The sequence below is a fragment of the Syngnathoides biaculeatus genome, chromosome 10 (assembly GCF_019802595.1).
Source record: "Syngnathoides biaculeatus isolate LvHL_M chromosome 10, ASM1980259v1, whole genome shotgun sequence".
Taxonomy (NCBI): domain Eukaryota; kingdom Metazoa; phylum Chordata; class Actinopteri; order Syngnathiformes; family Syngnathidae; genus Syngnathoides; species Syngnathoides biaculeatus.
This window is the reverse complement of record NC_084649.1, coordinates 19,352,218-19,379,434: the sequence shown is the minus strand read 5'-3', so window position 1 is coordinate 19,379,434 and position 27,217 is coordinate 19,352,218. Positions and strand designations below refer to the sequence as shown.

The 27,217-nt window shown below is 44.7% G+C and overlaps 3 protein-coding genes and 1 non-coding gene across 9 annotated transcripts in view; 3 read left to right on the top strand and 1 right to left on the bottom strand.

The window, feature by feature from the left end:
- The first annotated feature begins 65 nt into the window (after window positions 1-65).
- Window positions 66-10,519, top strand: card19 (caspase recruitment domain family, member 19). The gene is made up of 6 exons (XM_061831572.1): window positions 66-727; window positions 1,103-1,242; window positions 1,988-2,144; window positions 8,407-8,469; window positions 8,613-8,678; window positions 8,811-10,519. The coding sequence occupies exons 1-6, from the start codon at window positions 673-675 to the stop codon at window positions 8,918-8,920; spliced, it is 591 nt and encodes a 196-aa protein (XP_061687556.1). The 5' UTR covers window positions 66-672; the 3' UTR covers window positions 8,921-10,519.
- Window positions 9,800-9,927, top strand: LOC133508178 (U6atac minor spliceosomal RNA). Its single transcript, XR_009797006.1, has one exon. It is a non-coding gene; the product is annotated as a U6atac minor spliceosomal RNA (small nuclear RNA).
- Window positions 10,520-10,532: 13 nt separating the features above from the next.
- Window positions 10,533-19,107, bottom strand: ninj1 (ninjurin 1). The gene is made up of 3 exons (XM_061831565.1): window positions 18,798-19,107; window positions 13,792-14,029; window positions 10,533-12,327 (listed from the first exon to the last, which is right to left on the bottom strand). Exons 1-3 carry the CDS (start codon window positions 18,852-18,854, stop codon window positions 12,185-12,187), a joined length of 438 nt encoding a protein of 145 aa, XP_061687549.1. The 5' UTR covers window positions 18,855-19,107; the 3' UTR covers window positions 10,533-12,184.
- Window positions 19,108-19,886: 779 nt separating this feature from the next.
- wnk2 (WNK lysine deficient protein kinase 2) overlaps window positions 19,887-27,217 on the top strand; it is a 32,812-nt gene continuing 25,481 nt past the window's right edge. For all 6 annotated transcript variants that reach the window (XM_061833384.1, XM_061833388.1, XM_061833385.1 and 3 more), the window contains exon 1: window positions 19,887-21,205. In XM_061833384.1, the coding sequence (XP_061689368.1) occupies window positions 20,549-21,205 (657 nt within the window). In that variant the 5' untranslated portion in view covers window positions 19,887-20,548. The remainder of the gene's footprint in view (window positions 21,206-27,217) is intronic.

Genomic DNA, 27,217 nt, shown 5'->3' with positions numbered 1-27,217 from the left:
AGCCAATATACTTCTATTGTGACGCTGGTTTTAAAACCTTTTGGGTGCTTCCCCCCTTTTGGGAGATTGATTTAATGCCCACAGTTTGAAAACCACCACATTATGGGATGTAGGGCAATACACTCACCAGCTACAGTATTAATTACATCTGCAAAATTTATTGAGATCACATTTCTAGCCTTACAAATGCAGTATTGATCCCAGAGATACTGGAAACGTTTGCAGTGGGGTAGAAATGTACTGAGAAGTCCTTGTTATATTTAGATAACCCCCCCCCCACACACACACACATAACTTAGCATTAATATCTGTGGGAGTCATTCAATTGGATAACAGTGTAGCTGTACCTAATGAAGTGTCTCGTCGTGCATTTAATGTACGTACTGGGCCCGACGATACATTTTGCTATTAGAGTAAAAATACAACAGGTACGTCGTTGCACGGCCCCATAATTAGTTTTTCATTTTAATTTTCCACCGTATTTATGACAACGAATGCAGTACTGTAGGATTAGTGAAAGGCTTCCACGCCCGTGTATGTACTTTGCCCAGCATGTTCGAGTGTAGATAATTGAAAAATAAATATTTCAAATCAAATGTCTGCGCTAATTTTCTCGCCATTACAAAAAGAACAACTTTGCAACTTCCTGTTTCCGGTGTCTGGGCGGAAGCTATGACGTCGAGGGGGCGGGTCTTAAGAAAGGGCAGAAGGGACTCCAACATGGGAGGTTCGTGTCTTTCTCTTAACTGAGAAAATGTGAATTGATCTGCTTGCGTTGACATTTCCGCTTTAAAAGCTGTCGTTTCGTGTTTTTACCACGAGCGGCAACGCAACACGATGCATAATTTACTTTGCAATGACTCTTCGGTCTATATAAATACTGTTTTGGCGTTCTAAAAGTTTAGTCGCTGCGGTCAGTGTTCAATTCACATGGACATATATTGCGTTTCTCTTCAACTTTTATTGTCCTCTTCGTTCTAATGGAACGCAGTTTATGTACCAAAAATGTCATTTGGCAACGTCTTTGTCTTTTTTTTTTTTTTTTTTTTTTAATGGGACCATTGTCTCGACTTATTCGAACGAGAGTTCTTTATGTGGGCAGATAGTTTCCATGAGCAGCTGACAGAGGATGGCGCTTTCCTCAGAGCAGAGAGGAGACTGGACACAGAGCTCGTGGACAAAATCATCCTGCAGCTCAACAGAATCTACCCTCAAATACTTACAGACAAGGAGGCCACAAAGGCGAGTACAAAAAAATCACGGAAAGTGCTCAGCATGCAGTCTGTTGACTGTTAAAGGACAATATAGCTGTCTCTCTGTCTGTGCAATTCAGGAAGTAAATTGGATTATGAGCATTTTTGTTGTATTAAGTTGTAGGCATTTGGGGGTGTCATCTGGCCACAATCACAGGCTTTCGCTTGATTCCACAATTTATATTTATATTTCTCCACTAACTGATGTGATATACCATATACTGTAATTATGGTTGCTCTCAGTGGGGTGATGATAACGCTGTAAACACTAACGCAAACATTTTAAATTACTAAAGGTTGCTTCGCTATGTGCCTTGGTAGCTTTAAGGTGCATTAGGTGGAGTAAATGAAACTGCTCATGTTCTGTTTAGACAAGAACAGATTTGATTACATCCATTTTACTTTGCCGCTTATCCTCACAAGGGTCGCGGGGGTGCTGGAGCCTATCCCAGCTGTCAACGGGCTGGAGTCGGGGTACACCCTGAACTGGTTCCCAGCCAATCACAGGGCACATGGAGACAAACACCCAGACTCACAATCAGACCTATGGGCAATTTAGAGTGTTCAATTAATGTTGCATGTTTTTTGGGATGTGGGAGGAAACCGGAGTGCCCGGAGAAAACCCACGCAGGCACGGGGAGAAACCCTAATCATCATGTGACTTCATCCATAATGGACGACTGATTGAGACGTCAAGGGAAACTGTCTCATATCTGATTTGTGTTCCATTGTAGTTCCGAAAGTTGGACGTGCCCACCTGCGTCCGGCTAGGTGAGCTCCTCACTCACTTGCAGGCCAAAGGAGAGGAAGCGTGCAGGGAATTTTACCGAGCGCTTCACCTGCACGTTGAGGACGTGTACTACAGCTTGCCGACGCGTCTCCGTCTCCGAGGTTTGCCTCTGAAACTTTTTCCATCATGACGTAGCCAAGCGAGTAAATTCATTGCTTCTTTAGCCAGTTTATTAATGACCAATTAATAACAAGCATTGAGTTGAACCTCCACAGCCAAACACAATCTTTTTGTTACGCTGATACGCAAATCGATTTAATTAAACATGAACATTTTAATATTACAAATGCAAGGACAACTTCACCCATGTATAATACAATGTATTAAACATAAAATAGAATCAAACTAATAACTCATAACTGGGGCTGCAGCCGAGTAGTTTTAGGATATGTATTATTTTTGCCCACTTGGGGTCGCCATCTTTATATCCTATTAGTCTAGTAGTGCCCACTGATCTAAAAAAAGACTGGATGGCTCATTGGCCACCAAAACTGTAGTCGCAGAAAGCAGATATCCGCCATCTTGATACTCCCAAAACAACCATGCCTACCTGTGCGTTAGTCACCAGTTTCGTGGCTGTGAGAAAACATTCCACAGGTAAGTTAGAAACATTTCCTCTGACACTGTTAAAGTTTGTTTGTAAGGGTTTTTTTAAATTTTCCGATGAGCTTAATTCACTTGAGCAAAGTCTTTTTTTTTTTTTTTTTTACTGTACATTCTGCTTCACCCTTATTGGCCGACGTTTTTTCTCGAAAAAGCGATGTAAATATTTTCCCAAATTTCATCAGTGGATAAGCAAGAAAACACATTTTTCTGTGAAATTTTTGATGAATTTCATAATACAGAACTGCAAATTAAATTTGATTTTCAAATGCGAGGAAACAAGTTTAAATTTTCTGCCTGAAATGGGACATCGCAGAGACAACAAATGAAGAATGCGTTTAGCATGTATTTTCCCATTGCGAGTCCTTATGTCCAAAAATATAACTAATTGATTGACTTAAAATTCAATGTTTTTATGTCAAAAAATGCTTGTTTTTTTTTTTTTTTTTGCAATGTTATGAACATAGTGCTTCAGAGCGTATTTTGGGAAAAGTCAACATGTCACGGAAATTGGGCCCTAGGTAATATGCAAGGTTTCTTGCTAGTCACGTTGTTCTATGTCTTTCCTTTGCACTTCGCCTTTTTTGGCTTACCAAGTCGAATTAAAAATCCTGCATGTTACCAGAACTGAAAAAAGGTCAAGCTCACTTGACCAGTTTTAATTCTACATGTCAAACCTTGAGTAAACCCCTGGCATAATCCAACCTGTAAACCACGTACTTCACCTGTTTTGGGAGTACCAAGATGGCGGCCACCTGGCTTCGACCAATCTACATACCGCTCGATGTGTATGTGCTTTTTTTTATCAGTGGTGGTGCTGCAGTAAGACACTATTGAGTATAGTATAGCAGTATCTGTTGGTTTTATTGTGTATGACTTTCATAACCGAGGCCTGGTTTGGTGAGCGACATGAGGATCAACCAGCGAAAGGCTAGCTGCAGATTGGCTCATCCCTTTGCCAGTCTTTGCGTCGAGTGACTCAGCGTGAGTTGTCGCTCGTGATGGGCAGATGAAGTCCCTCGAATGGCTTCAACATTCCATCCGAGTGCTTACGCCGAAAAGTTGACTTCTTGGTTCCTCGTTACACACTGACTACTACAAACTGATGTTCAAATGAACACACGACAGACAATGCCGTATTTGATTAGCCTAAATGTTCTTATTGGATAAAGTACTGAGACATTTTTTTCACAGAAAGCGGAAAATGTGCGTATTTCAATGGAAGTGGATCATAAGTATACAGTATAAAAGGTTTTGTTGGTAAACAGAGAAGTCGATGAACATGAGACACGTTGGTATTTTAGCAAAGGTACATATTGAAATAGTTAAAACAGAGTATAAATACAATCAACACTACTGACTACTGACAAGGTACCTAAACAAATTTACGGGAATTAAGAGTTTGAAACTGTCAGCACTGCATAAATGTGAGGAAATGTGCCCATTTGTGTGTTTTCTTACCATTGGATAAAGCATTTGAAAGGGGAACTCTGGGTACGTAGCAGACGCTTACCGGGAAATCCTCCCGTCTCATGGTTCCCCTTCCTCTACATAAGCAGGGGTGTCAAACTCATTTTTGTCGCGGGCCACAATGTAGTTAGAATTTCCCTAAGAGGGCCTGTTATGACTGTGAAACCATGAAAATGTTTTGCTTCATCATCTTTTCACATGACAGACCCGCCTGTGTGGAGTTTGCATGTTCTCCCCCCGTGCCTGCGTGCGTCCTTGCTCCGCTCAGTCAAATTGTGTCCTCGATTGGTTACATCTTGTTTCCATAATTGCATTTTGTCTTTTGAAACTTTGTTTCCTGTGTCATACAAATATTGCAGCAACGCTAATGTATCGATTTTGCATTGCTCTTGTGTGTTTGAGGCCACTAAAATGTCATCCACATATACCAAAATTTGGCTCTTGTGTGGGGCATTAAATGAGGCCAAACACCTTGTGATTGCTTCTGAGAAAATTGTTGGGGAGTCATAAAATCCCTGGGATAACCTTGTGAACGTTAATCTCTCACCTTTGAACGTAAACGTGAACCAATATTGGCTGTCCAGATGGACAGGGAGTTCAAAAGAGTGTGTGGATTAGGAACATTTGGCGTACGCGATTGTGCTGCTTGGTTTACTGCACGCAAATCTTGAATTAATCTCCATTTCTTAGACTGGAAATATAGGCATATTACAAGGCGCGTTTGGGCACGCGCGTAAAATTCCTGCCTTTTTTAATTCGTTAACTACGGGTTGGATGCCTATTTCAGCGGGTATTGTCGAATTATCGGACAACGTTTCGTTTTTCCCTGTATAATTACTGGTGGTGTGTTTGTCATTAGTTGAACATCAGCGGGTCCAGCGCTCCACAGCCCGGCTGGGAGATGACAAATGGCATCTTCTTCAACAGGGGTGAGCACATAAACTTCGGCTCATAAGCTGTAGCGGACTCGTGCAAACGTATCAAAATTCCATCGAACACGCAATCTGAACCATCCTGATTCTGTTTCTTCAACGCCGTCGAAGTTTTGTGATGGGAATGGGACCCCAATTTCGTGTGGAATCGTTCCGGCGAAATTGTTTGTGTCCCTCCAGTCACATTGTTTTGGCTTCGCAAGTGAAATGCGTGGATGCTGCCCGGGAGGGAGCAGCGCTTTCACTTCCGCGGTGAGTCGCAAAACACCACCTTCCTTTCCAATAAATGTAATTGACCTGCACTTCTTGTTCAGCCAATTCCAAAAACAATTTGGTGTAGTCTGGATCAGGGCCCGGGGATTCTTTGTACCTAATGGTGACATGTAAATTATTTCGGTACTGCATGTCGCCTCCCGGCCGGACCCTCCCGTGAGCTACTTTTAGTCAATTTTCAACGCCACATTCCTCTTCAGGCAAATCCAGCGACCAATAATAATGTGCCCCATTTTCTTGAATTTGGATGTTAGCTTCCATTCGCCCCTGTTTATTAATTGCGATGCGAATCTCTAATTGTGTTAATGCGTCGCGACTTAATAAATTGAGCGGGCACCGTGGCTGTAGAACTGCTTCCACATTCGCCTTTTTATTTGGGTCAACTCGATAGTACGAGACAAAACTAAGGGTTGAACTAAACCACGAGCTCTGCGCATGTAAACCTTTTTTCGGCTTGGTTTAACTGTCGCGGGGTCCCATTTTCCTAAAACGGTCACATCAGCGCCCGTATCAACTCGGAAAACGGTTGGTTTTCCCTGGACTACTAAAGTTAATTCTGGTTTCATCATGGGTTCAGTCTGATGACGCATGAAATAATTTTCGAGGTTGAACATGTGTTTAATGTCTTCCTCGACATTTTCATCATCGTCGCTATCGGAGGAGTTCAGAGGGTGGGTAACCAATCTGCGGTCCGCGGCCCCTCTGGAGTCCCGGCCCAGTCATTCATCATCGGATGAATCGTCAACACGGCGTCGACTCGGCTTGGCCTTGGCTTTACAATAGCGAGCACGAGGACCGTCTTTGCCGCAGTTAAGACCCTTGCCTTCTCTAAACCACTTTTGCTTTTTGGGTGCTAATTTGGGCACGTCAAATGGAGGTTTTTTGTTACTCCCGTCATGTGGTCCCTCTTTTGTGTCACAAAGCTTTCCTCTAAAGTTAATGTTTACTACAGGACGCTCCGCTTTTTTCTTTTTTTTTGCTCAACACGTTCATAATTAATTTATTTATTTCAATTTTAGGACTTTGGATTTCTCTGGCCCTATCAAGAAGGGCCTTACAATAAAACCACTGTTTACAGTGGGTATTGTCTTTTCTCTTCTGCCCGTCTTTAATAGATAATTTACTGAGAAGTTTGTTGAATTCTTCACAGTTGTCTACATTTCCAGAAAATCCATACTTTTTCCTGCCACTTTTTGGTGAATTTTGTTGTTCCCTTGAAATCAATTTCAGGTAAACGACATTTTTCCTTTACTTCAACGTCGTAAAGTGGACGGTTGGAATTTTTGGTCGACATTGCCGCCATTTCTGACGGTCTTATTTATTATAAGCGTCTAGATATGGTTCCTCAGTTTTGAGAAAAGTTCAAAGTGCCTGACTTCGGGTTGAATACCAAGCTTCTACTCCCAATTCGGAGCGGGTATTACTTGGGTGTTTTTACTCACGACCCTCAGTCAGTTTTAGATTTCTCAAACTTTGGACATTCACTCTCACAGACTGATAAATTTCTGTGTCCTGAAACTAAAAGTTTCTACTTTTCCAAGTGTTGTGCAAGCACTGACCCGTGGAAAAATAGGAAATATACTTGTCTTTCAACCACATATTCTGTACCATTTTTCCAAGTGTTATAAAAACACTGACCCTTGAAAAGTAGGAAATATACTCGTCTTTCGACTCGATATTCTCTACTACTCTTCCAAGTGTTATACAAACACCGACCTTTGAACAATGGGAAATATGCTAGTCCTTCGACTAGATATTGTGCACTATTTCTCCCAAGTGTTCTAAAAACACTGACCTTTGAAAAATAGGAAATCTACTAGTCCTTCGAGATATTCGGAACTATTTTTCCAAGTGTAATGCAAACACTGACCTGTGACAATCTCCGTTGGTTGAGACGCATGCAATTCATAGGATGACGTTTGTCTTCTCCCGGCGGAGGATGCCCGAGGGCTGGCATCGTGGAAAGGAGGACTTTGCGGGTCTCCTGGAGACTCGGACGGTGCACCGATTTCAGTCGTCGTCGATCATCCGCCGAAAAGAAAACGTCATCATCCGGCTCGAGGGACCAAGTTTTAGAATGTCAGAGATGTTCCTAGAAAAACAGCTAAGACAAGCCTGAGGACTGTAGAAAGTGAAATCAAACCAACCGAGATTGTCTTTTCGTGCACGGGACAGACGGAGGACACACTGGGAGAGTGCGCTACCTCAGACTGCTCTTTTTTTTTTTTTATTGCATTCTCAGGTCAAAGGGTTACATGGTTACACAGTGAAAATGCTGACACAGATGGCTACACCAACAGCACACAAACACTAAGTAAGGTACATGTTTCTTCAAGGCCGCAAGAGTGTCCTGAAAAACCCACAAGAGAAAAAGCAGGGCGTTGTTTATGGCATTTGGGGGTATCCTCCTGCGGTAGAGTTGAGGAGTATCTGCTTAAGATCAGAAAGGAAACATCCTGGGCTCAGCATGGTGACATCGCTTCCCAGCGTTCGGGGGCATCAGCTTGAGGTCGGCAGGGGGGCATCGCCTCCCAGGTGTCACTGGGTCACACTTCAAGACTCGCACGCACGCAGCTCACTAAGAGAACAATTCACACTCAGACTAACAGAAACAAACGCATGATAAAACAATCCTAACGGCAACTATAATAGTAATGATATGCTTTTATCATGATAACTAACATAGTAATAACTTCTTTATCACATTCATCATTCTCTTGTCATTTCTGCACTCTCCTCTCAACTCACCGCCAACTCAAGTTATTTCTGCACTTTGTGGTGCGTTATTTCATGTGGAAAAATGATTCAGTTGAAGCTTTGGGGTACAGATTTTGCTCCAGCACTTTTTTTTTGTAATCAAATTATTCGAGTTAATTCAGTTAATATTGAAATGAGCAACCGGAAATTTTCCTCTGTCCATGATTGTAATATCTTGTTCTGTGGTTATGATCAACATCTATTTTTTTTATTTTTTTATTTTTTTCCGCTTTGTCATGGCTTTAACAAACATTTTGCGTCACTGGAAGTTCAACCGCATTCCTCCAGTTTCCGCTACCAAAATCATAATCCTCACTTTTGTCTCCAGATTCTGTTGATCCCATCACATTTCCAAGTGCCTATAAAGAGAGACATGTTATGAATGACAAAGGTAAGAGAAATACTGCACAGTGAATGGATGTAGTCTTGCCGATGGAGGATCCAGCTATTTGCTGGAGTTATTTTTTTAAATGCTACTATCGATTAAATCATTGAATAAATTCAACTAAGCTACTGAAAACTACCTCTTTCTAGGTCCCCTCTTCTTTATAAGCTGCTTCAGTGTTGCAGTTGGACTGGCATTAGTCTATTACTTAGGTGGTAAGGAGCAGATTATTATTATTATTATTATTTTTTTTGCTCATATTATTTTGATAACCATGCGTCTAATCTCAAGAAGAAAGTTGTTATACAGGGTCAAGTGTCACCATAGAGACTGTCCTTGTTCCATAGAAGCCGAAGTGACTGGAGTAAGCGGGGCGCTTGGGATGGCGGCTTTGGGTTTGAAAAGAAAAGCCAGCGAGGTTCTTGTATGGTACACAGAAGAAAACTTGAAGAAATAAGGATGGAATGAGCCACTGGGGCCAAGGGGTCAGCAAACCTCCTTTTGAACCAAAGCACAGCACCACGATTTGCCTTTCAAGTGGTTGTTACTACTTTTTTTTTTTTTTTTTTTAACACATTTGTATTTACTAGTTTGGGGGTCCAAAATAAGAACGAGGCGGGAACGTTTGGGTCTACGGTTGGCACTTTGCTTATAGTTGATAGAACAAAACTAAAAATAAACACTGTCATTTCTATAAATTTTAAATGTACAAATATTCTGAAAGCAACACGTAGTCTTTTTGTTTTAATGCGGCTGTTGTAACTCGGTCTATTAACTTTGTATTTAATTGAATGAATTTATTATTTTGATGGATGTCAGACAAAAAAAAGAATAATACTCTGCCAACCTCTGCAACATGAACCATTTGATTCTTTGTTGCCCTCGTGTGGTAAAGCGCCTACATTAACAAAGACTTTCACTTCGGGCAGGTTTAAAACGAGATTCGCGAAGATAAATAATGTCTGTTGCCATTTGTCTAAAGACATCAAATAAATTAATGCAAATTAGTGAGTAAATGTTTAGATTTAAAAAAAAAAAAAGTACGCGAGCTCTCCGATGCGTTTTTTTCACTCACGTGACTTCCCTATATGACTGATCTAGCCAATCATGTCGAGTTCTGTGCGCGTTGCATCACGGGTATCATTGTAGACGTAAAAAAACCGATTCCACGGTAAAAAGAAATTGTAAAGGAAAAACTCGATCGACTTCCAGTAAAGACAAAAAAAGGGTAAACATTTTCTTCGTATCGTTTTGAAAGCAGTTAATTTGGCACCGTAAGTGATCGGTATGAGCCTGGGTGTGACTATAAAACGCCATGTTGTCGTTTCAGCTTGTTGTGTTGTATGAAAGGAGAGAAGGTTAGCACTCCCCTTGACAAGGATGGAAATGGCCCTTGTGGCCTGCAACACACATACGGTTAAGGCATTGCCACCTACTTCGTGGCATCTCTAACCAAGTTTTTTGCTTGACATTACGCCCTATAATCAATTGTTTTTACTGTTAATCTAAAATTCAGGAAGAGTTGTGACGTGTTTCCTTTGCCTCAGGCATTTTATCATTTTTACCTAGCAACCCGCTGCACAGATATAGTCCACACAGTTTGCCTTAAGAAGTATTTTTGTCTGGAAATAGCACCCCAATCACTACTTGCAACAGTAATTTGAGATTTCTACACTTGAGTGCCTTTTGTCAGCGTTAAATGAAAAAAAAAAAAGGACAAAATACCGCCTTGTAATGACTGGATATACCCCTGAAATTTGTAATATTAATGAGGCGTATCTCAGGCTCTTGTAAATAAATCAAAAGCAAAACAAAGAAACACTTATGGAGGAAACGGTAGCTAATAATTGACGATATGAAGCAATTCTATCACATGCATGATGTATTTCTTCTATTTGCTATTGTGCAGTCATATATTTTTTTTTCTGTGTGATGTTGACATAAGTTTTCTGTACTTGCATTTTCTTTTCTGTGTCATGTAAACATGCCTTAATTAAATGTATCATTGCCGCTTTGGTCCTTTGAACTAAGTACATTCTAACATATAAATAAACACACAAACAAAAATATTTGTTTCATCAGACCTTTAATTTAAAATAGTCATCACAGTGTGTATTAGATCATATAGTAAAATCCAAAAGATTTTAGTATACCAAAGCCTCGGTTCTCAAACGTCCCCATTTTCTAACAAATCGGTTTCTGAAAGAAAATTTCGAGATTTATTTTGCTTCTGTTTTCGAACGAAAATCACTATTCGAACGCTCCCGACAAAACCCGGAAATAACATAATGCGCGTGGCCAGACCAGCTGACCCACGATGCGCTTTGTTATTGTCAATTCAAACACCCCCCGACAAAAACCCAGAATTAACATAATGTACGCAATGCAAACAGCTGACCCACCCACGACGCATTTTGTTATTGTCTATTTGAACAACCCCTCAGAAAAAACCCGGAAATAACATCGCGTGTGGCGGAAGCAGTTGACCCACCCACTTCGCGTCTTGTTATCGTCAATTCAAACGGCCCCTGGAAAAACGAAAATGACGTAACGCGCACGTTGCAGCTAGCACACTTTTGTTCTTCTGTATAACGCAGCCTCTGATCACAGACGTGTCCCGGTAGTGACTGTTGTTTTTCTTCTTATCGAGGACGACCGTATTAACCCCCAATCATGGCTCCAAAGAAGGCTTGTTTGAAGTTATTCTGCACTTTTGTTCATAAAAAAAGTTTACAAGGCTGGGGGCCGAGTCGCGACAGATACGGCATTGCGCTCCCAGCTTAGCGTACTTTACTCCTAAAGCATACATTTTAAGCAAAAAGTAAATGTATTTCTTAAATTATTTTATGATATAAAGTATTTAAACTATACATATATTTCTACTATGCGGTTTATTATCAGCAAAACCTAAAAAAATGCTTTAAAAAGCCCAATTTTTTCAGGGTTGGAACGCATTATTTCTCTTTCCATTCATTGTAATGGGAAACATTGATTGGGTTTTCGAACAAATCACTTCCCTAACTGTTTTCTGGAACGGATTGCGGTCGAGAACCGAGGCATCACTGGAGCAAATAAAAGAACATACTCTTAAAGTAAAATATGGATTAGTCAAATTAAATACACAGTAGTGGTTGCATAGAAAGTATCCAATAAAACAATGAGTTGCATCTGGTGGATGCTGAAAATAGTAAACTTTTTTTTTTCTTTCTATTCTTCCCAAAACAAAAGCTTTTAGGCCACGTCAAGTGTAACATTAGTTCGGTTTAGTTGAAACATGCAGTCAGGCAAAAGCTGTTAAGGCGATTTGGGACGACGGGTGACGCCATCGCTCACTCGCATCCAGTCCGAAACGTTAACACTAACGGTGTCCGTGGGAGAAGGCAGTTGTTTAATCACAGTGACCTGAGCATGATATTTAAAAAAATGAGAATAAAAAAATGATGTAAAAGATACAAACACAGGAAGAAATCTCATTACTGACCACAGTTAGAAAACCGAACACGCTCGGTGTTAAAGCGGCTCGCGTCCACTTGACCGAGCCGTTTGATCCTCGGCGTACGTTTGTTTTCCTCGAGCCTGCGAGGTCAAATTCCAGAGCAAACGCGTCTGTGCGCGCGTTTGCCAGACGGTTTGTAGGCAGAGTAAATAAGTTGTCCGTCCGTCGGCGCATTTCTGGTAAATCCGCCGGCCGGACCGCCGAGAGTGTTCGATTTGTTTGAGGTCACTTATCGCTGTTGGGCATTTGGACGCCGAAGGCCGTGATGAAGACGTTGACCACCACGATGACAAAGACGAAGGCTGTGGCCAAATTCTCCATCACGTTCAACCTGTAGTGCATGCGCTCGTCGTTCAGGTTCCACTTCACTGCAAGACACGGGACGGGAATTGTCGCGTTAGCGCGGTCGTCGTCCAACCAAGAGCAGCGGAAAAACTGCTAAGCTCAGTCGGGGACTACGGTGGGATGACTTTTAAACTTTTTATTTCAATATGGAGACGAGTCTGTTTGGTGTATTTTCATTTTCAGATGATTGACGGGTGACTCTTTCTAAAGTTAGCAGCGTTTCACAAAAGCATGCACTCCGTCAGGATGAGATAAGGACGCAATTTGGCAGGCTAGCGAAGGCCGCAGTCGTTCCTGTTGACCTTTCTTTTGCTGATACGTAGTCTGAAGAAGCCAAAACGGTATGTGAAGACATCCAGTCCTTGAACTCTTTCAAAAAAAACAAACTGGACATGCTCACATTGTCAGAAGGGGAATCATTTCTATTAATAATACAAATATTGCATTGGTGTAAAACTGCACTGGATTCAGATGAGAGCCTTTTCTAATACTGCTTATAGAATTGCGAAATTAATACCACTGTCAGTGTTACATGAGAGCATTAATAGAGTATCTTGATGGAAAAAAAATTCAGTCATGGCCTTTTTATGAATAAAAGTGTTTACATTTTTACATATAGGCTGTTCCAAAAGTCTCGTTCCACTTTCTTCAGGCATCGATCGGACAGTCAGTAGTTGACTGGTTCGGCTTTGCTGTTTTTGTGAGCGTGTCGATCCCGACGTTTATCATCGTAAAGATACAGCCATCCATTTTCTGAGCCGCTTATCCTCACAAGGAGTGCTGGAGCCTATCCCAGCTGTCAACGGGGAGAACTGCTTGCCAGCCAATTGCAGGGCACATAGAAACAAAGGGCTGCACTCACAATCACACCTTGGGGCAATTTAGAGTGTCCGATTAACAATCCCGGCGTGACGGTCTGAGTGCTCCTGGTCCTAAAAAGTCTCCTTGTGGTTAATGCGCACGGGGGAGCGCTCAGGCCGTCACACCGGTCCCGCCTGTGTGTACTTTGCATGTTCTACCCGTGCCTGCGTGGGGTTTTCTCCGGGCACTCCGGTTTCCTCCCACATCCCAAAAACATGCAACATTAATTGTACTCTCTAAATTGCCCCTAGGTGTGATTGTGAGTGTTACTGTTTGTCTCTATATGCCCTGCGATTGGCTGGCGACCATTCAGCGTGTACCCCGCCTCCTGCCCGTTGACAGCTGGGATAGCCTCCAGCGTTCCCCGTGACCCTCGTGAGGATAAGCGGCAAAGAAAATGGATGGATAGATCACAAGAATACATTTACTATAAATGGCATCCTGTACTTATCGGTTTTAAGTGGTCAACGCAAGTAGCGATTTATTGCGGTATGGCACCAACGAAAATGGATCCCGCTGGTTGGATTATGGACGGACTATAAAGCGACCGTTTGTGCGGGTCAGGTTGACAAGGTCGAATGTTCTGTGAGAGGAGGGAAAACAACGAAACACCCGCCATATCCTACCGATGAAAATGAGCAGAATTCCCACTAAGATCTGCAGGGTGAGGGAGATGCTGATGAGAATGATGAGCGGCGTGTAGAAGGAGAAGGCCGGGCCCTGCTCCAGGACGGCCTTCAACTGCGACGCGTTGGCCATGAGCAGAGCCACGTCCAGCATGCTCTGGGCCACGCTCTTCTTATTGGCGTAATGGTTCATGTTCATGGGTCTCCTCGGCCTCATCTGGTGGTCGTGCAGTGGAACCTGGGACAGAAGAACATACTTTGATTCAGCGGGGAGCGCAAATTTGGAATTTCCGGATCTCATAATGTCATAAAAACCCCGAGTGTTGAACTTGCTGAGGAACTCTGGAAAATTCCCCAAATGCGGAGTGTGTGATACGCAAAATCATGCGAAGCCATTTTATATCACACACAAAACACAACAAAGTCTCGTGTGAAAATCCATCCATCCATCCATCCATTTTCTTCACCGCTTATCCTCACCAGGGTCACGGGGAGTGCTGGAGCCTATCCCAGCTGTCAACGGGCAGGAGGTGGGGTATACTCTGAACTGGTTGCCAGGCAATCGCGGGGCGCATGGAGACAAACAGTCGCACTCACAATCACACCTATGGGCAATTTAGCGTCCAATTAATGTTGCATGTTTTTGTCATGTGGGAGCAAACCGAAATGCCCGGAGGAAACCCACGTAGGCACGGGGAGAACATGCAAACTCCACACAGGGGGGGCCGAGATTGAACCGGGGACCTCAAAACTGTGAGGCCAACGCTTTAACAGCTACGCCGCCGTGCTGCCTTGTGTGAAAATGCTTTTTGAATAACTTTAGCGTGAATCCAGAAAAAATTACATTTGAAGGCGATTACAGAGGCAGAGCTCGATTTTGGAGATGGAGCAAAGCTGCTCCCGTCCCCCCCATTTCAGATTTCAGTTTTTCCGCATGAGCCGCTCCTCCCCACCATTACGTAACAAATTGAGCACCTTTTTTCGCATCAGCGGTTATCTGACACAAATGCGTCGTGAAAAAATGTAAAAACGCATCTTTCATTCGGTTAGCTCGCTGGGCGTGACCTCGGTAGAGCGCCTCGTTGTTGAGCATCAAGAAAGCGAAAGAGCAACAAGGGGGAAAAAAGGGGGGGGGGGGCGTTTAAAGTTGAACTCCGGTGATACCGCAGAGGGAAAATATGATTCAAAAAGAAAACACAAAACTAGAAGTGGAACCAATAGAAAGTGGCACACACAACTTTGTCATGTTGCTGCAAGCGGAAGACAATTTTCTTCTGCACTGGGTTCTCTCTTAAAGGTTGAGCCAAAGAAATGCTTATCTCATTTTTTTTCCCCTTAAAGCTATGATCCAGCATTATTTCAGCATTTTTTGCCGTTTGAAACTTGAAAAGATATTGCGAGAACACTCACCGAGCAGTAAAAGTGACTAGTGTACTAGTGACCTTGCAATGACTGTATGGATTTTTTTTCGACTTAAAAAGTTCCACAGTGTTCAGTTTTCAGCTGGATTCGGCTTTCAATTGTGCCATTAAAATAGAAAAATGATGTCAAGCTCAGTGTTTCAAAAAAAATACAAAATTCCAAACAGGAAGCGCAGTTTTGATTTCGTTTCCTTTAAGGGAGTTTGGGGCATTTTTTCCTCTTTTTTTTTTTTTTTTTTTTTTTTGCCTGATGGAATTTCCTGACCCTTCAGCATCTGTTTATTGGCACGCATGGCGAGTTTTATTTAAGAAACCTTTTATTAGTCCCGGGGCGGCACGGTGGAGCAGCTGGAAAGTGTTGCCCTCACATTTCTGGGGCCCCGGGTTCAATCTCGACCCCGCCTGTGTGGAGTTTCAATATTCTGTGTTGATTTTCTCCGGGAACTCCGCTTTCCTCCCACATCCCAAAAACACGCAACATTAATTGGACACTCTAAATTGCCCCTAGGTGCGATTGTGAGTGCGACTGGTTGTCTGTCTCTATGTGCTCTGCGATTGGCTGGCGACCAGTTCAGGAAGTACCCCGCCTCCTGCCCGTTGACAGCTGGGATAGGCTCCAGCGCTCCCCGCGACCCTTGTGAGGATAAGCGGCAAAGAAAATGGATGGCTGGATCATGAGTCCCCTGAAGAAGGGCTTAAATTATTTCCCTCTGATGTCAACTTGCCTCCAAAATGAGAAATGCCTCTTCTATTGTTCACCGCATCGCTGATAAAACTAAGAATTATTATTTTGTCTTTTTAATGCAGGTCCTGTGATTGTGCATCTGAGGTAATTGAAACGATTAAAAAACAAAAACAAAAAAACAGCAGGTGGCTTAAAGTTATTTCTTGTCCCAGGTTTGTAAAATCAAGTTTTGGTGTGATGCATCCTTAACCCGAGACGGAGAAACCGATGGGTCTTGCCGACTACTGAGAGTTATTATATCTGTCAAAGCTGCATCTTGATGAGCGTACCACACCTTGACGCGGATGACAAAAACAATGCAAAATATCTCATCCCAGATATTGGAATTCTTAACAGAAAACATACATATTATTTTGGCCCAACCTCACAGTTCTGAGGACCCGGGTTCAACACCTGTGTGGAATCTTCCATGTTCTCCCCGTGCCTGCGTGTTTTTTTCCGGGCATTCCGGTTTCCTCCCACATCCCAAAAACATGCAACATGAATTGGGCACTCGAAATTGCCCCTAGGTGTGGCTGTTTATCTCTACATGCCCTGCGATTGCCTGGCAACCAGTTCACGGTGTACCCCGCCTCCTGCCCGTTGACAGCTGGGATAGGCTCCAGCTCTCCCCGCGACCCTTGTGAGGATAAGCGGCTAAGAAAATGGATGGATGGTCATCACACATAAAAGATGACCAACGCAAGCAGTAAATTCAAACATTGCACAAGTACGTTTATCCCAATGTACTGTTGAGTCTCCTTGGTGGGGAAAATCCCCTTTGTGGAAGTCAAAGTGCTTATTATGTGACACCAAAAGTTTGTAGTCGGCTGTCGTGACCCACAAGCTCACTGTTCTGCTTTCACTGCACGGGTCGAGTAATGTCGTAAAAGCTACGTCCTTTTTTTAGCGGCCTTCACCCGGAGACCGGGGGCAGTCAGCCAAACATGCGCGTCACGTACGACGCCGAGCAAACTCGGACGCTCACTTTTGTGGTGAATGGCGGCAAATGGAAATTAAAATGCGCCATTATGCCCGTCGGGTCAGGTTGAGTAATTGGAATGGGGCTGGACAGGAAGAGGCCACGCGCGGACTTCCTTGTTTTGTATGCCCAGAAGAGGAAGCCCGGAAAACTGGCAACAGGACAAGTTCTGCATCGACGACTTGTCAAGGGTTCATCTGCACCCAGCACACAGCAGCAGTCCGACAAGGACCTGCCTTGTGCTCGGGCTCGACAGCACCAAACAGCGAAGACCCTCGTGTCAAAGTCACGTCTCAACTTCCTTTTCACTTCCTTCTCTCCTTAATCCTCTTTCTGCTTTTCTTCTCCTCTGCTCTTGACTTTGGAGAGAACCTTTTCACAACAATTTAGAACCGATTCTTCCTGGGGCGCTTGTAAATCCTCCGGGACATTTGGTGGGATTACAACTCCGATAAAAGCCGATTACCATACAGTATATCGTTTGTAAGAAGCACATGACACAAATCAAAGTTATTATTATGATTGTTGATCAAGTTTCCTTTTGAAAACTACAATTTGCAGCAAACTAATGCGGAACATCCTAGAAATGAAATGAGCACATTTCTCTGTCCTTGCTGCTCGGTCCAATAACTGACAACAAACTTACTGTGGCGCTTTGAGATAAGAGTGAGCCGATAGCTTAATGCTAAAACATAATGGGAGACACCATAGGCAGGCTAATGAATAGCATCTTTCTGATGGTGTTATATTGCTTAAAGGAACTGCTACATGAACACAAATGGTGCAGCAACTTAGGTATGCAGACAGTATTCCGTTACTCTCGACTGCATTTTACTTCCAACCGAGTCGCATGCACCAGAATGAGCCATAATGAATTATGCAAAAGTAGAGTGCTATTTTACTTTGAAAAAAAAAAAATAAAATAAATACCAAAATGGACAGTTTGTGCAGGTTCTCAAACTTACAGGGATAACTTTTTTACTGACCCCCTCATGATACTAATGCCAAATGCCATAGGAAAACAAGTGTACAATAACGGAATCATTGTTCTTAAAAAGACTAACTTGTAATTTTATAACAATAAAGTCAACCCCCCCCCAAAAAAATCCAATTCTTTGTTATAAAAGTCAAAGTTTAACATTCTCCAAAATAAAAAGTCTTTTTTATCTTAGAAAATAGAACTGTATACCCCCTCCCAAAAAAATGGCAACAAATTTCCAAGAATGTCAAATTTATGACATGTCACAATCATATCAGAGCTTTTAATTGGGTCAAAGCTACACTAGGTTTAATTTTCCCTATCTGCGCTTTGAGAAATAACCAAATATACGGTACAACTTCATTTTTTAGTGGTTTTTTTTTGGGGCGGGGGGGCCTCAATTACGGTTTTTGGATCCCCCCAAGGTCCGGGACCTGCAGTTTGACAACTGCATTAGTACTGTAGCAGTGAGCGCGTGCGGGACACACGGATGAGATCCCATCAATCTGATTGGATGATCCTTTTTTCCAGTGGGCACCGATGACATCACGATTAGGTCACTCCCCCTTTCCCTTCTTACCAATATGTAAAAAAAATTTTTTTTACAGAGGGTGACATACACAATCTATCTTATTGAATGTTAAAAAAAATAATTGAACTGATATAATGGAAAGAAACAAGAATATTTGTGTAGTAGTATAGTGCATCACCTTAATGTGCTGGATAGGATTGTAATGGCCGGTACTCATTCAATACTGTGCCGTAATTAAACTTTGAATCTAAATATCATATCTTAAAATAGTCGAAAAGATGATCCTATTAGTTTTTTTTTTCGCCGCCCGATCTGAATACTCTCCCCGCCAGAGGCTCTCCGGAGGTCCGCTAACCGAGAAGCCTCACCTCCGCCTCGCCGTTCCGGTCGGCGTCGCCGTTCATTTCCAAGTCATCCGTGGCCATCTCCGATTACCGATCAGCCTCGCAGCAGCACCGAGGGAGGACGTGGCCGAATCCGGGAACGGTGGAACGCCGGCGGTGGTCGAAGCGCGCGTGGAGGGGCTCGCGGTCGCGGTCCGTGGCTTTAATAACCCTGCGCGGTGACGACAGAAGCGCTAAAGTCAACGTCCCACCCCGACTACACCCACAAGTTTCCTTTTCCCACGTCCCTCCTCTTTCTCTCTTGTTTCCCCCAGCAAACTCGGAACAAGTGATGTGAAAAAAAAATTGGATGGAGTAATATTTCCACGAATGGGAATAGTTTTCACTTCCTTCACGCGACATTAACAACCGCTACAGGCTCTGTACTGACATCTCGTGGACATCCGGCGGTATGCAGACACGCTGCGCTTTACTTTTTTTTTTTACATTTTCCCCCCACTTTCACTGTGAATAATGTCAGTTTTCCCGCGCGTTTTGAAAGGTAACGCACGTGAGCAGAAGGAGTTGGATGACAATGGGATGATCACGTGACAGTTTTTATTCATGCATTCGGAGTTTAGCAGTTCAATTTATGCTTTGCTCACATTCCAACTTTTACTTTCAACCCTGTCTCTTAATAAGACAATTCTTCAAGTAAATATAACCAAACCTGTGTTGTAAAAAAAAAAAAAAAAAAAAAAAAGCTCACTGGTGATGGGACATTGTGATTTCCTAGGTGTATGTAATGATTAATTAGCTGTCTGAATATTATTAGTTTGTAATAACACTATCGTATTTTGCGATATTACATGCTGTCGTCACTTTGTGTGTATGTAGCACAGATGTTAAATGTATATTTTTTTTATTAAATTTGAGAGCGAGAGAGAGAGAGGGGGGGGGAGGGAGGGAGGGAGGGAGGGAGGGAGGGAGAGTGGCCTTGCTTTGCCAAACATGTTCCAGCACCATCCGGGCTGACAAATCCACCTTGAGGGAGCCGCGCAAAAACCGGATTGGACTATTTTAGGGCGTGGGCTTTTGTGCCGTGAATTTGTCCACCCCCCCCCCCCTCCCGCTTTTCCGTGCAGCGTGCATGGGCTGTGTGGTGCGGGGAGGGGTGGGAAGTGTGCCGCAGTGAGCGTAATCTGTTAAGCGCTTCTTCCGTCCTGCACTGCGCTCCAAGGATGTCGCCGGTGCGAGAAAAGCGCGAGCGGCCGCGGGAGGGGGCGCCGAGCTCGGGCTGTGTGCACCCGGACGCCGGCTGGTTATCTGCGGGCGTGTCTCTGAGCGTGGCGTGGCATCTGCGCACTTTGCCTGCACGCGGGGATTAGTGCGTAGCACATCCTAAAATGCCGGCTGGTCGTTTTCCCGCAAAGCTTCTTTTTTTTTTAATTTCAAAAATGTTTTGAATTTTGATTGTATTTTAATCTGTGGACTTTTAGCATTTTAGGTGCAATGGCGTGACGTGGGATTTATGCGTGCTATCGCAGCAAGGTGCACGTTGAGGTGAACTTGCAGGGAGTTAAACGCGCACCCTCCTATTTTTTTTTCATTTATTTTTTTTTTTTTTGTGGATGCCAGATAATCCCGAGGCTGTACATTGTTTGCTTCCGAACTGCGTCACCTCATGCGAGTGCGGCTGCAGGTAGGCGAGTCGGCTGTCCTTCCGGCACCGGAGAGGACCGCTCCTCATCCGCATCCTCCGCGCACAATGTCGAGGGACTAACGCGGCAGCCGGCATGCATGCGGCGGACGATTCGAGCAGGGATCCGCCGCTTGGATCAACGTTTTCGTCGGCTCCCGATTTGGACTCGGACATTAACGCCAATGCCTTCCGGCCCGTTTCTGAGAACGGGGCGGATGACAACGTCAATGTCCAGAACACAGCCCTGCGAGGGGCTAGCGACCCCAGCGCCTACCCCTCCTCGGACTACCGCGGGCTGGTCCGCCAAAGGTTCATCCGGCGGAGTCTGTGGGTGTCGGACGCCGAGGAGCAGACGCCCGACACGGCGGAGTGCGCCAGCGGCACCCAGGCGCTCAGCATCGACCTGCGCTCCATCGTCGGCCGGACTCGCAGCCGGACCTTGCACGGCACTGGCCGGCGTCGCCGGGAGGGATCGAGGCCGGAGAGTCAGGTGGAAGTGAAGGACGACTCTCCCCACGAGAAACGTGACACGTGCCGAAGCGAGCTCAAGCAAGAGGGAGCGTCGTGTGACGTCACTGGGAAAGCAGGAAGCGACGAGAACGAAGAGGAGCCCGGCATGAAGGCCGTGTCCACGTCGCCCGGGGGCCGCTTCCTCAAGTTCGACATCGAGTTGGGGAGGGGCTCCTTCAAGACGGTCTACAAAGGCCTCGACACGGATACTTGGGTCGAAGTGGCGTGGTGCGAGCTACAGGTGGGTTGAATAAAACGTGTGACGTCACCACTCCCATCATTTTAATAGAAAGATGATTAAGGCAAGATTACTGTCACATTTTAATTAAAAAAAGGGGGCGGGGCTGCATGTAGCTCATCTGAAAGGACGTAGGTTTGAAAGGGTCACGGTTCACTACATTTGGATACCCAAATCCCCATTTAGGTCTACAAAGTACCCCGAAACGGTTCCCACTTTTAGGTTTACTATAGCCAAAGTACTAAGAATGGATGCTAACAATACCTAAGCGGTAATAAGTACTGTAGTTCTCAAAAGTTCCCTCCGTGTTTTGGCATTTAACACAAATAACCACCAAGAAAAATGTTAAATATTTACCGAATGTAATAAATTTCAAGGACCTTGTCTTTCGGCGGCACGGTGACTCAGCTGGTAAAGCGTGGTCCTCACAGTCCTGAGGACCCGGGTTGGATCCCGGCCCCGACCGTGTGGAGTTTGCATGTTCTCTTCGTGCCCGTGTGTGTTTTCTCCGGGCACTCCGGTTTCCTCCCACATCCCAAAAACGTGCAACATGAATTGGACACTCTAAATTGCCCCTAGGTGTGATTGTGAGTGCGGCTGTTTGTCTCCATGTGCCCTGTGATTGGCTGGCGACCGGTTCAGGGTGTAGTCCGCCTGCCTCCTGCTCGTTGACAGCTGGGATAGGCTCCAGCACTCCCTGCGACCCTGGTGAGGATAAGTGGCAAAGAAAATTGACCTTTTATTTCTTCCAAGTCCTTTCAGAACATTTTTTGATGTAAAACAAAGGAAAGTTCCTCAGCAAAAATCAGAATACGCTGAGGCCCCTCGCCTGCGTCCCGACGATCTGCCCTTGAGCAAGGCAAGAGAAGGGAGAGGCGGGGTACAGCCCGGGCTGGTTGCCAGACGACTGTAGGGAAGAGAAACAACCGTTCAAACTCACATCCACATCTATGAGCAAATATGAATCGGCGATGAGCCTAAACATGCATGCTTTTGGATATGGCTAATTGCTGGGATAGGCAGCACTTACCCCAGACTCGAGTGGAGACAAAGCTATAAGATGTACCTGGAAATGCTTTCCTCTTATATGCATTTATAAAATACCATTCAGTATATGCGCAGAAGTAAAGTAGCCGCCTGACACATGTAAATATAACTCGACATGCGACTAATCTGTTTACTGTATATTATCTAATGACCGGTTGAAATGTCATCCATGTGGTGTGCAGATTAGCGCGCAGGCAAAGCAGGAGGCCGCAGTCGCCCTTTCACAACTGAAAATATTCCGAGGAAATACATTTTGCATCATAAAAACAACTGTCTGACACAGTATGTACTTTTGTCTCGTTAAATGGAAGTCGTTTTTTTTAGATGAACGTTCCCGCGGTGAAGGTGCAGTGGGGCATGAAGTCAAGACTGAGTCGGCACCTTGGTTCCGTATTACGATCTTGTAATTCGCAATAAACTCTCCTAATGGTCAAAACATTGCGACCAGGCTGACATTGACCAGCAATGTCAATTTATTGATTCCCACATTTTCTTGGAGGAAGTGATCTACTCTTGTAGAGGAGTCACAGGCGTTGTCTGAGATGTAATGCTATAATTAAGTAAGAACCTGACATTATGTATATATATAAAAAAACCAACAACTATAAAATATATAGATCCACAAATTAATTAAAGAGACGTCAAATGATGGCAGGTGCATTTAACATGGGTTTAAATTTGATTGGTTCTGAGCGTCGCTACGTCCCAGTTTAAAGGGGGTGTGCACACTTGTGCAAACACATTTTCTCAGCTATTTATTTTGACGTTGCTTCTTGTAAATTTTCAGATTTTGTTGTGAATGCCGTAGGTCACATTAATCGTCAGAAGAGTTAAAATGATTTACCATAATCTTTTTTTTTTTTTTGTATAACACACCAAAAAAAAAGAGACATTTCAACAGGGGTGTCTAGACTTTTTATAGCCACGTATGCTTTGCCTCAGTCGCGTCAAGTCTCGATCAATGAACAATTGAAGTTAGCGACTTATGCATTAGAGCTCGTTCGATTACTTTCATGTAACTATCCATCCATCCATCCATCCATTTTCTTTGCCGCTTATCCTCACGAGGGTCGCGGGGTTCATGTAACTATGTGACGTTAATCTCTTGAAAACCTTGAATCAATCTTTCTAGATGGCTCCATCATATACTTGTTGTTTTTCATATTCCATGACGAATATAGTATTTAAGATGGTGACATGGTGGATCAGCTGGTAAAGCGTTGGGCTCACAGTTCTGAGGACCCGCGTTCAATCCCAGCCCTCCCTGTGTGGAGTTTGCGTGTTCTCCCCCGTGCCTGCGTGGGTTTCCTCCAGGCACTCCGGTTTCCTCCCACATCCCCAAAAACATGCGACATTAATTGCACGCTCTAAATTGCCCCTAGGTGTGATTGTGAGTGCGGCCGTTTGTCTCTACGTGCCCTGCGATTGGCTGCTGACCAGTTTAGGTTGTGCCCGTTGACAGCTGGGATAGGCTTCAGCGCTCCCCGCGACCCTAGTGAGGATAAGCGGCTAAAAATGAATGGATGGGTTCTTTATAAAGAAGTATAACTAAGCGCACTATAAAATATGAGGGTCGAGTCCTGTATATTGTGTGCTCGTGTTATGACTTATTAAATTCGCTCTTATGCGTCAAGTATGGCCGTGCGTGGTGCGCGAGTATTTCCAGTGCGTGTTTTCTGAGCAGCTTCTTCGGGGAGCTCAAGTCGACGATTCAAGCCTTCGGTCCCTCGAGAGCGGTGCCTCGGCCTTCCGAGCTCCCGTCCCCGCGGACCTCTCTCGCGGCAAGGTGCGCTCGTGTGGCTCTCGTACAAGTCACAGCATGAGACAGCAAAAAAAAAAAAAAACAAAACAAACAAAAAAAAAAAACTGCCGGTCTAAGCAGCGCCGCCGAGGCGCGCACGGATCGGATCTTTCGAGGGTCCGGCTGATGAAAATCCGACGAACTTATGCCGAGGGGGGTGGGGTGGGGTGGGTGAATAGCCCAAATTTGGCGGGCATTTTGGTGAGATACCGACAGCTCCTCACTGCTCGTCATCTGATTGATGGGCTCAACATCGGTTTGGGTGTCCGCTGAGGGTCGCGACACGGCCGTGCCTGGAGAGTCAATTCTGCTGATGCAGACTTCTGCAGCAAAGGGGGCGGGGGAGTTTCGCGGGACAACAACGTGTGGAACTGTACACGAAAAGTACAGATGCAAAAATATGAATGACTAGACAAGCGCTGGCGGCATTGTGACTCAGCTAGTAAAGCGTTGGTCTCACAGTTCTGAGGACCCGGGTTTGATCCTGGCCCCACCTGTGTGGAGTTTGCATGTTCTCCCCATGCCTGCGTGGGTTTTCTCCGGGCACGCCGGTTTCCTCCCACGTCCCAAAAACATGCAACATGAATTGGACACTCTAAATTGCCCATAGGTGTGATTGTGATTGTGAGTGCGACTGTTTGTCTCCATGTGCCCTGTGATTGGCTGGCAGCTAGTTCAGGGTGTACCCCGTCTCTTGCCCGTTGACAGCTGGGGTAGGCTCCAGCACTCCCCGCGACCCTCGTGAGGATAAGCAGTGAAGAAAATGGATGGATGGATGGATGGATAGACATGCAGATCAGTGTTGCTTGCTCGTGCATTTTTCTCTTGTAATAATATTTTGAATTCAGTAGGAAGAGAAAAGTCTTAGTTTCCATCCATCCATCCATCCATCCATCCATCCATCCATCCATCCATCCATCCATCCATCCATCCATTTTCTTACCCGCTTATCCTCACAAGGGTTGCGGGGAGTGCTGGAGCCTATCCCAGCTGTCAACAGGTACACCTTGAACTGGTTACCAGCCAATCGCAGGGCACATAGAGGCAAACTGTCGCACTCGCAATCACACCTATGGGCAATTTAGAGTGTCCAATTAATGTTGCGTGTTTTTGGGATGTGGGACCCGGAGAAAAGCCACCCAGGGACGGGAAAAACATGCAAACTCCACACAGGCGGGTCCGGGATTGAACCCGGGACCTCAGAACTGTGAGGCCAACGCTTTACCAGCAGAGCCTCCATGAAGCAAGTCTTAGTTCAGTAGCCAAAAGCAACCACACAGGTTAGTGCATTTGCCTCGCAGTTCTGAGGTTCTTGGCTCGAATCTCGGCTCATTTTGTTTCAGGTGTCGATCTGAGGCCATCAACATTTTGCCATCTTAGGTTTTGCAGTTTTTATGAGCGCACGGTTCTCTTGCCCGAAGCTCACAAACTGATATTTCACTCGTGTTGCAAAATTACTGTCCGGCAAAAAGTTTTTTTTTTGTTTTTTTTTGCCCGTAGCTTCAGCTCAGCGCCAGTTTCACATGTGTCAACAAAAGAGTCGGAGGTCGTGTTCCTGGAAGCCTCGCAGACGAAAAACGGTCCGATCAGCTCAATAGACGCGACTCGACCAAACAGCCCGCTTCTTCTCGCCTGTTCGAGAATTTCCGCTGAGTGCGATCATCCCGAAATGTGACAATTTTGTCAGTTTGTCCGACCAGAGAGGTGAAATCCAGATGAGATGCCGATCTTAACTTTTCCAGGCCATCTTCTGTCACGAGAAGCTTTCGAATAAGTCGAAGTCAGCAACGCCGCAGATAGATTTCCCGTGCTTTGCGCAAACGCCTGTCGTGGTTGCATCTTTTCATAAGTGGTGACAGTGCCTTGCCTCGGATAGCGCGAGTCGTATTCCGCATTGGAGCAGTGTACCTGCCATAAAGTTCCTCAAGCTGATGCTGCACTGCAGTCAGGGACAGAAAAAAAAAAACAAACGAAAAAAAAAACCCAAATTGCTCCATCATCTATTTGCGGGCCACGTGCAAAATAATGATATGCTTACAAAAACGGCAAAGTCAAATCCTGACGGCCTCGTGCCAGTCCAAGTGATATCTGTCCATCTAGCCGCTTATCCTCACAAGGGTCACTGGAAAGCTGTGGAGCCTATCCCAGCTAGCTTCGGGCGAAAGGCGGACTACACCCTGAACTGGTCGCCAATCAGTCGCAGGGCAAATATCGACACCGTCGCTGAGCGGGAATCGATCCCGTATTTGAAACAAAATAGAATAAAAGAAGTGTACTGGGTTTTTTTTTGGGGGGGGGGACGTACTTAACGTGACCACCCGTTAGGCTTCACTCACACATCACTTACATTTCTATTTGGAATTGTGTAGCGTGGATTGATGCGTACATTTCCCTACACTATGCATGACTAAGTTATCCATCCATCCATTTTCTTAGCCGCTTATCCTCACAAGGGTTGCTGGGAGTGCTGGAGCCTATCCCAGCTGTCAACGGGCAGGAGGTGGGGTATATCCTGAAACTGGTCACCAGCCAGTCGCGGGGCACATAGAGACAAACAGCCGCACTCATGATCACACCTATGGGCAATTTAGAGTGTCTAATTAATGTTACATGTTTTTGGGATGGGGGAGGAAACCGCACGGTGGATCAGCTGGTAAAGCGTTGGCGTCACAGTTCTGAGGACCCGGGTTTGACCCTGGCCCCGACCGTGTGGAGTTTGCATGTTCTCCCCGTGCCTGCTTGAGTTTTCTCCGGACACTCCGGTTTCCTCCCACATCCCCAAAAACATGGAACATTAACTAGACACTCTAAATTGCCCCTAGGTGCTATTGTGAGTGTGTCTGTTTGTCTCAATTTGCCCTGCGGTTGGCTGGCAACCAGTTCGGGGTGTACCCCGCCTCCTGCCAGTTGACAGATGAGATAGGCTCCAGCACTCCCCGCGACCCTCGTGAGGATAAGCGGCAAAGAAAATGGATGGATGGATGGACATTTAAGGCAATAACAATGCCTTTCATTTGCATCAATGCGCCGTTTAAGTATAACGAACAAACAAGGAAGTTTGTGGCAGCCAAAAATTTCACACATTTTTTCATTTAGAGTGGAATATTTTTCAGCAATATGAATCTCATACGCTTTAATGCGTAGTGATAAAATCTTGCATTACGAGG

What these genes read in the sequence shown, in the direction of transcription:
- ninj1 (XM_061831565.1), bottom strand. Translation starts at nt 18,854, where the DNA reads ATGGCCACGGATGACTTGGAAATGAACGGCGACGCCGACCGGAACGGC. An exon ending in ACCGGAACGGCGAGGCGGAG is followed by an intron (nt 14,030 to 18,797) that starts GTGAGGCTTCTC and finishes CTTCTGTCCCAG; the next exon opens with GTTCCACTGCACGACCACCA. An exon ending in AATTCTGCTCATTTTCATCG is followed by an intron (nt 12,328 to 13,791) that starts GTAGGATATGGC and finishes CGTGTCTTGCAG; the next exon opens with TGAAGTGGAACCTGAACGAC.
- card19 (XM_061831572.1), top strand. Translation starts at nt 673, where the DNA reads ATGACGTCGAGGGGGCGGGTCTTAAGAAAGGGCAGAAGGGACTCCAAC. An exon ending in GACGCGTCTCCGTCTCCGAG is followed by an intron (nt 2,145 to 8,406) that starts GTTTGCCTCTGA and finishes TTTTGTCTCCAG; the next exon opens with ATTCTGTTGATCCCATCACA. An exon ending in ACATGTTATGAATGACAAAG is followed by an intron (nt 8,470 to 8,612) that starts GTAAGAGAAATA and finishes ACCTCTTTCTAG; the next exon opens with GTCCCCTCTTCTTTATAAGC.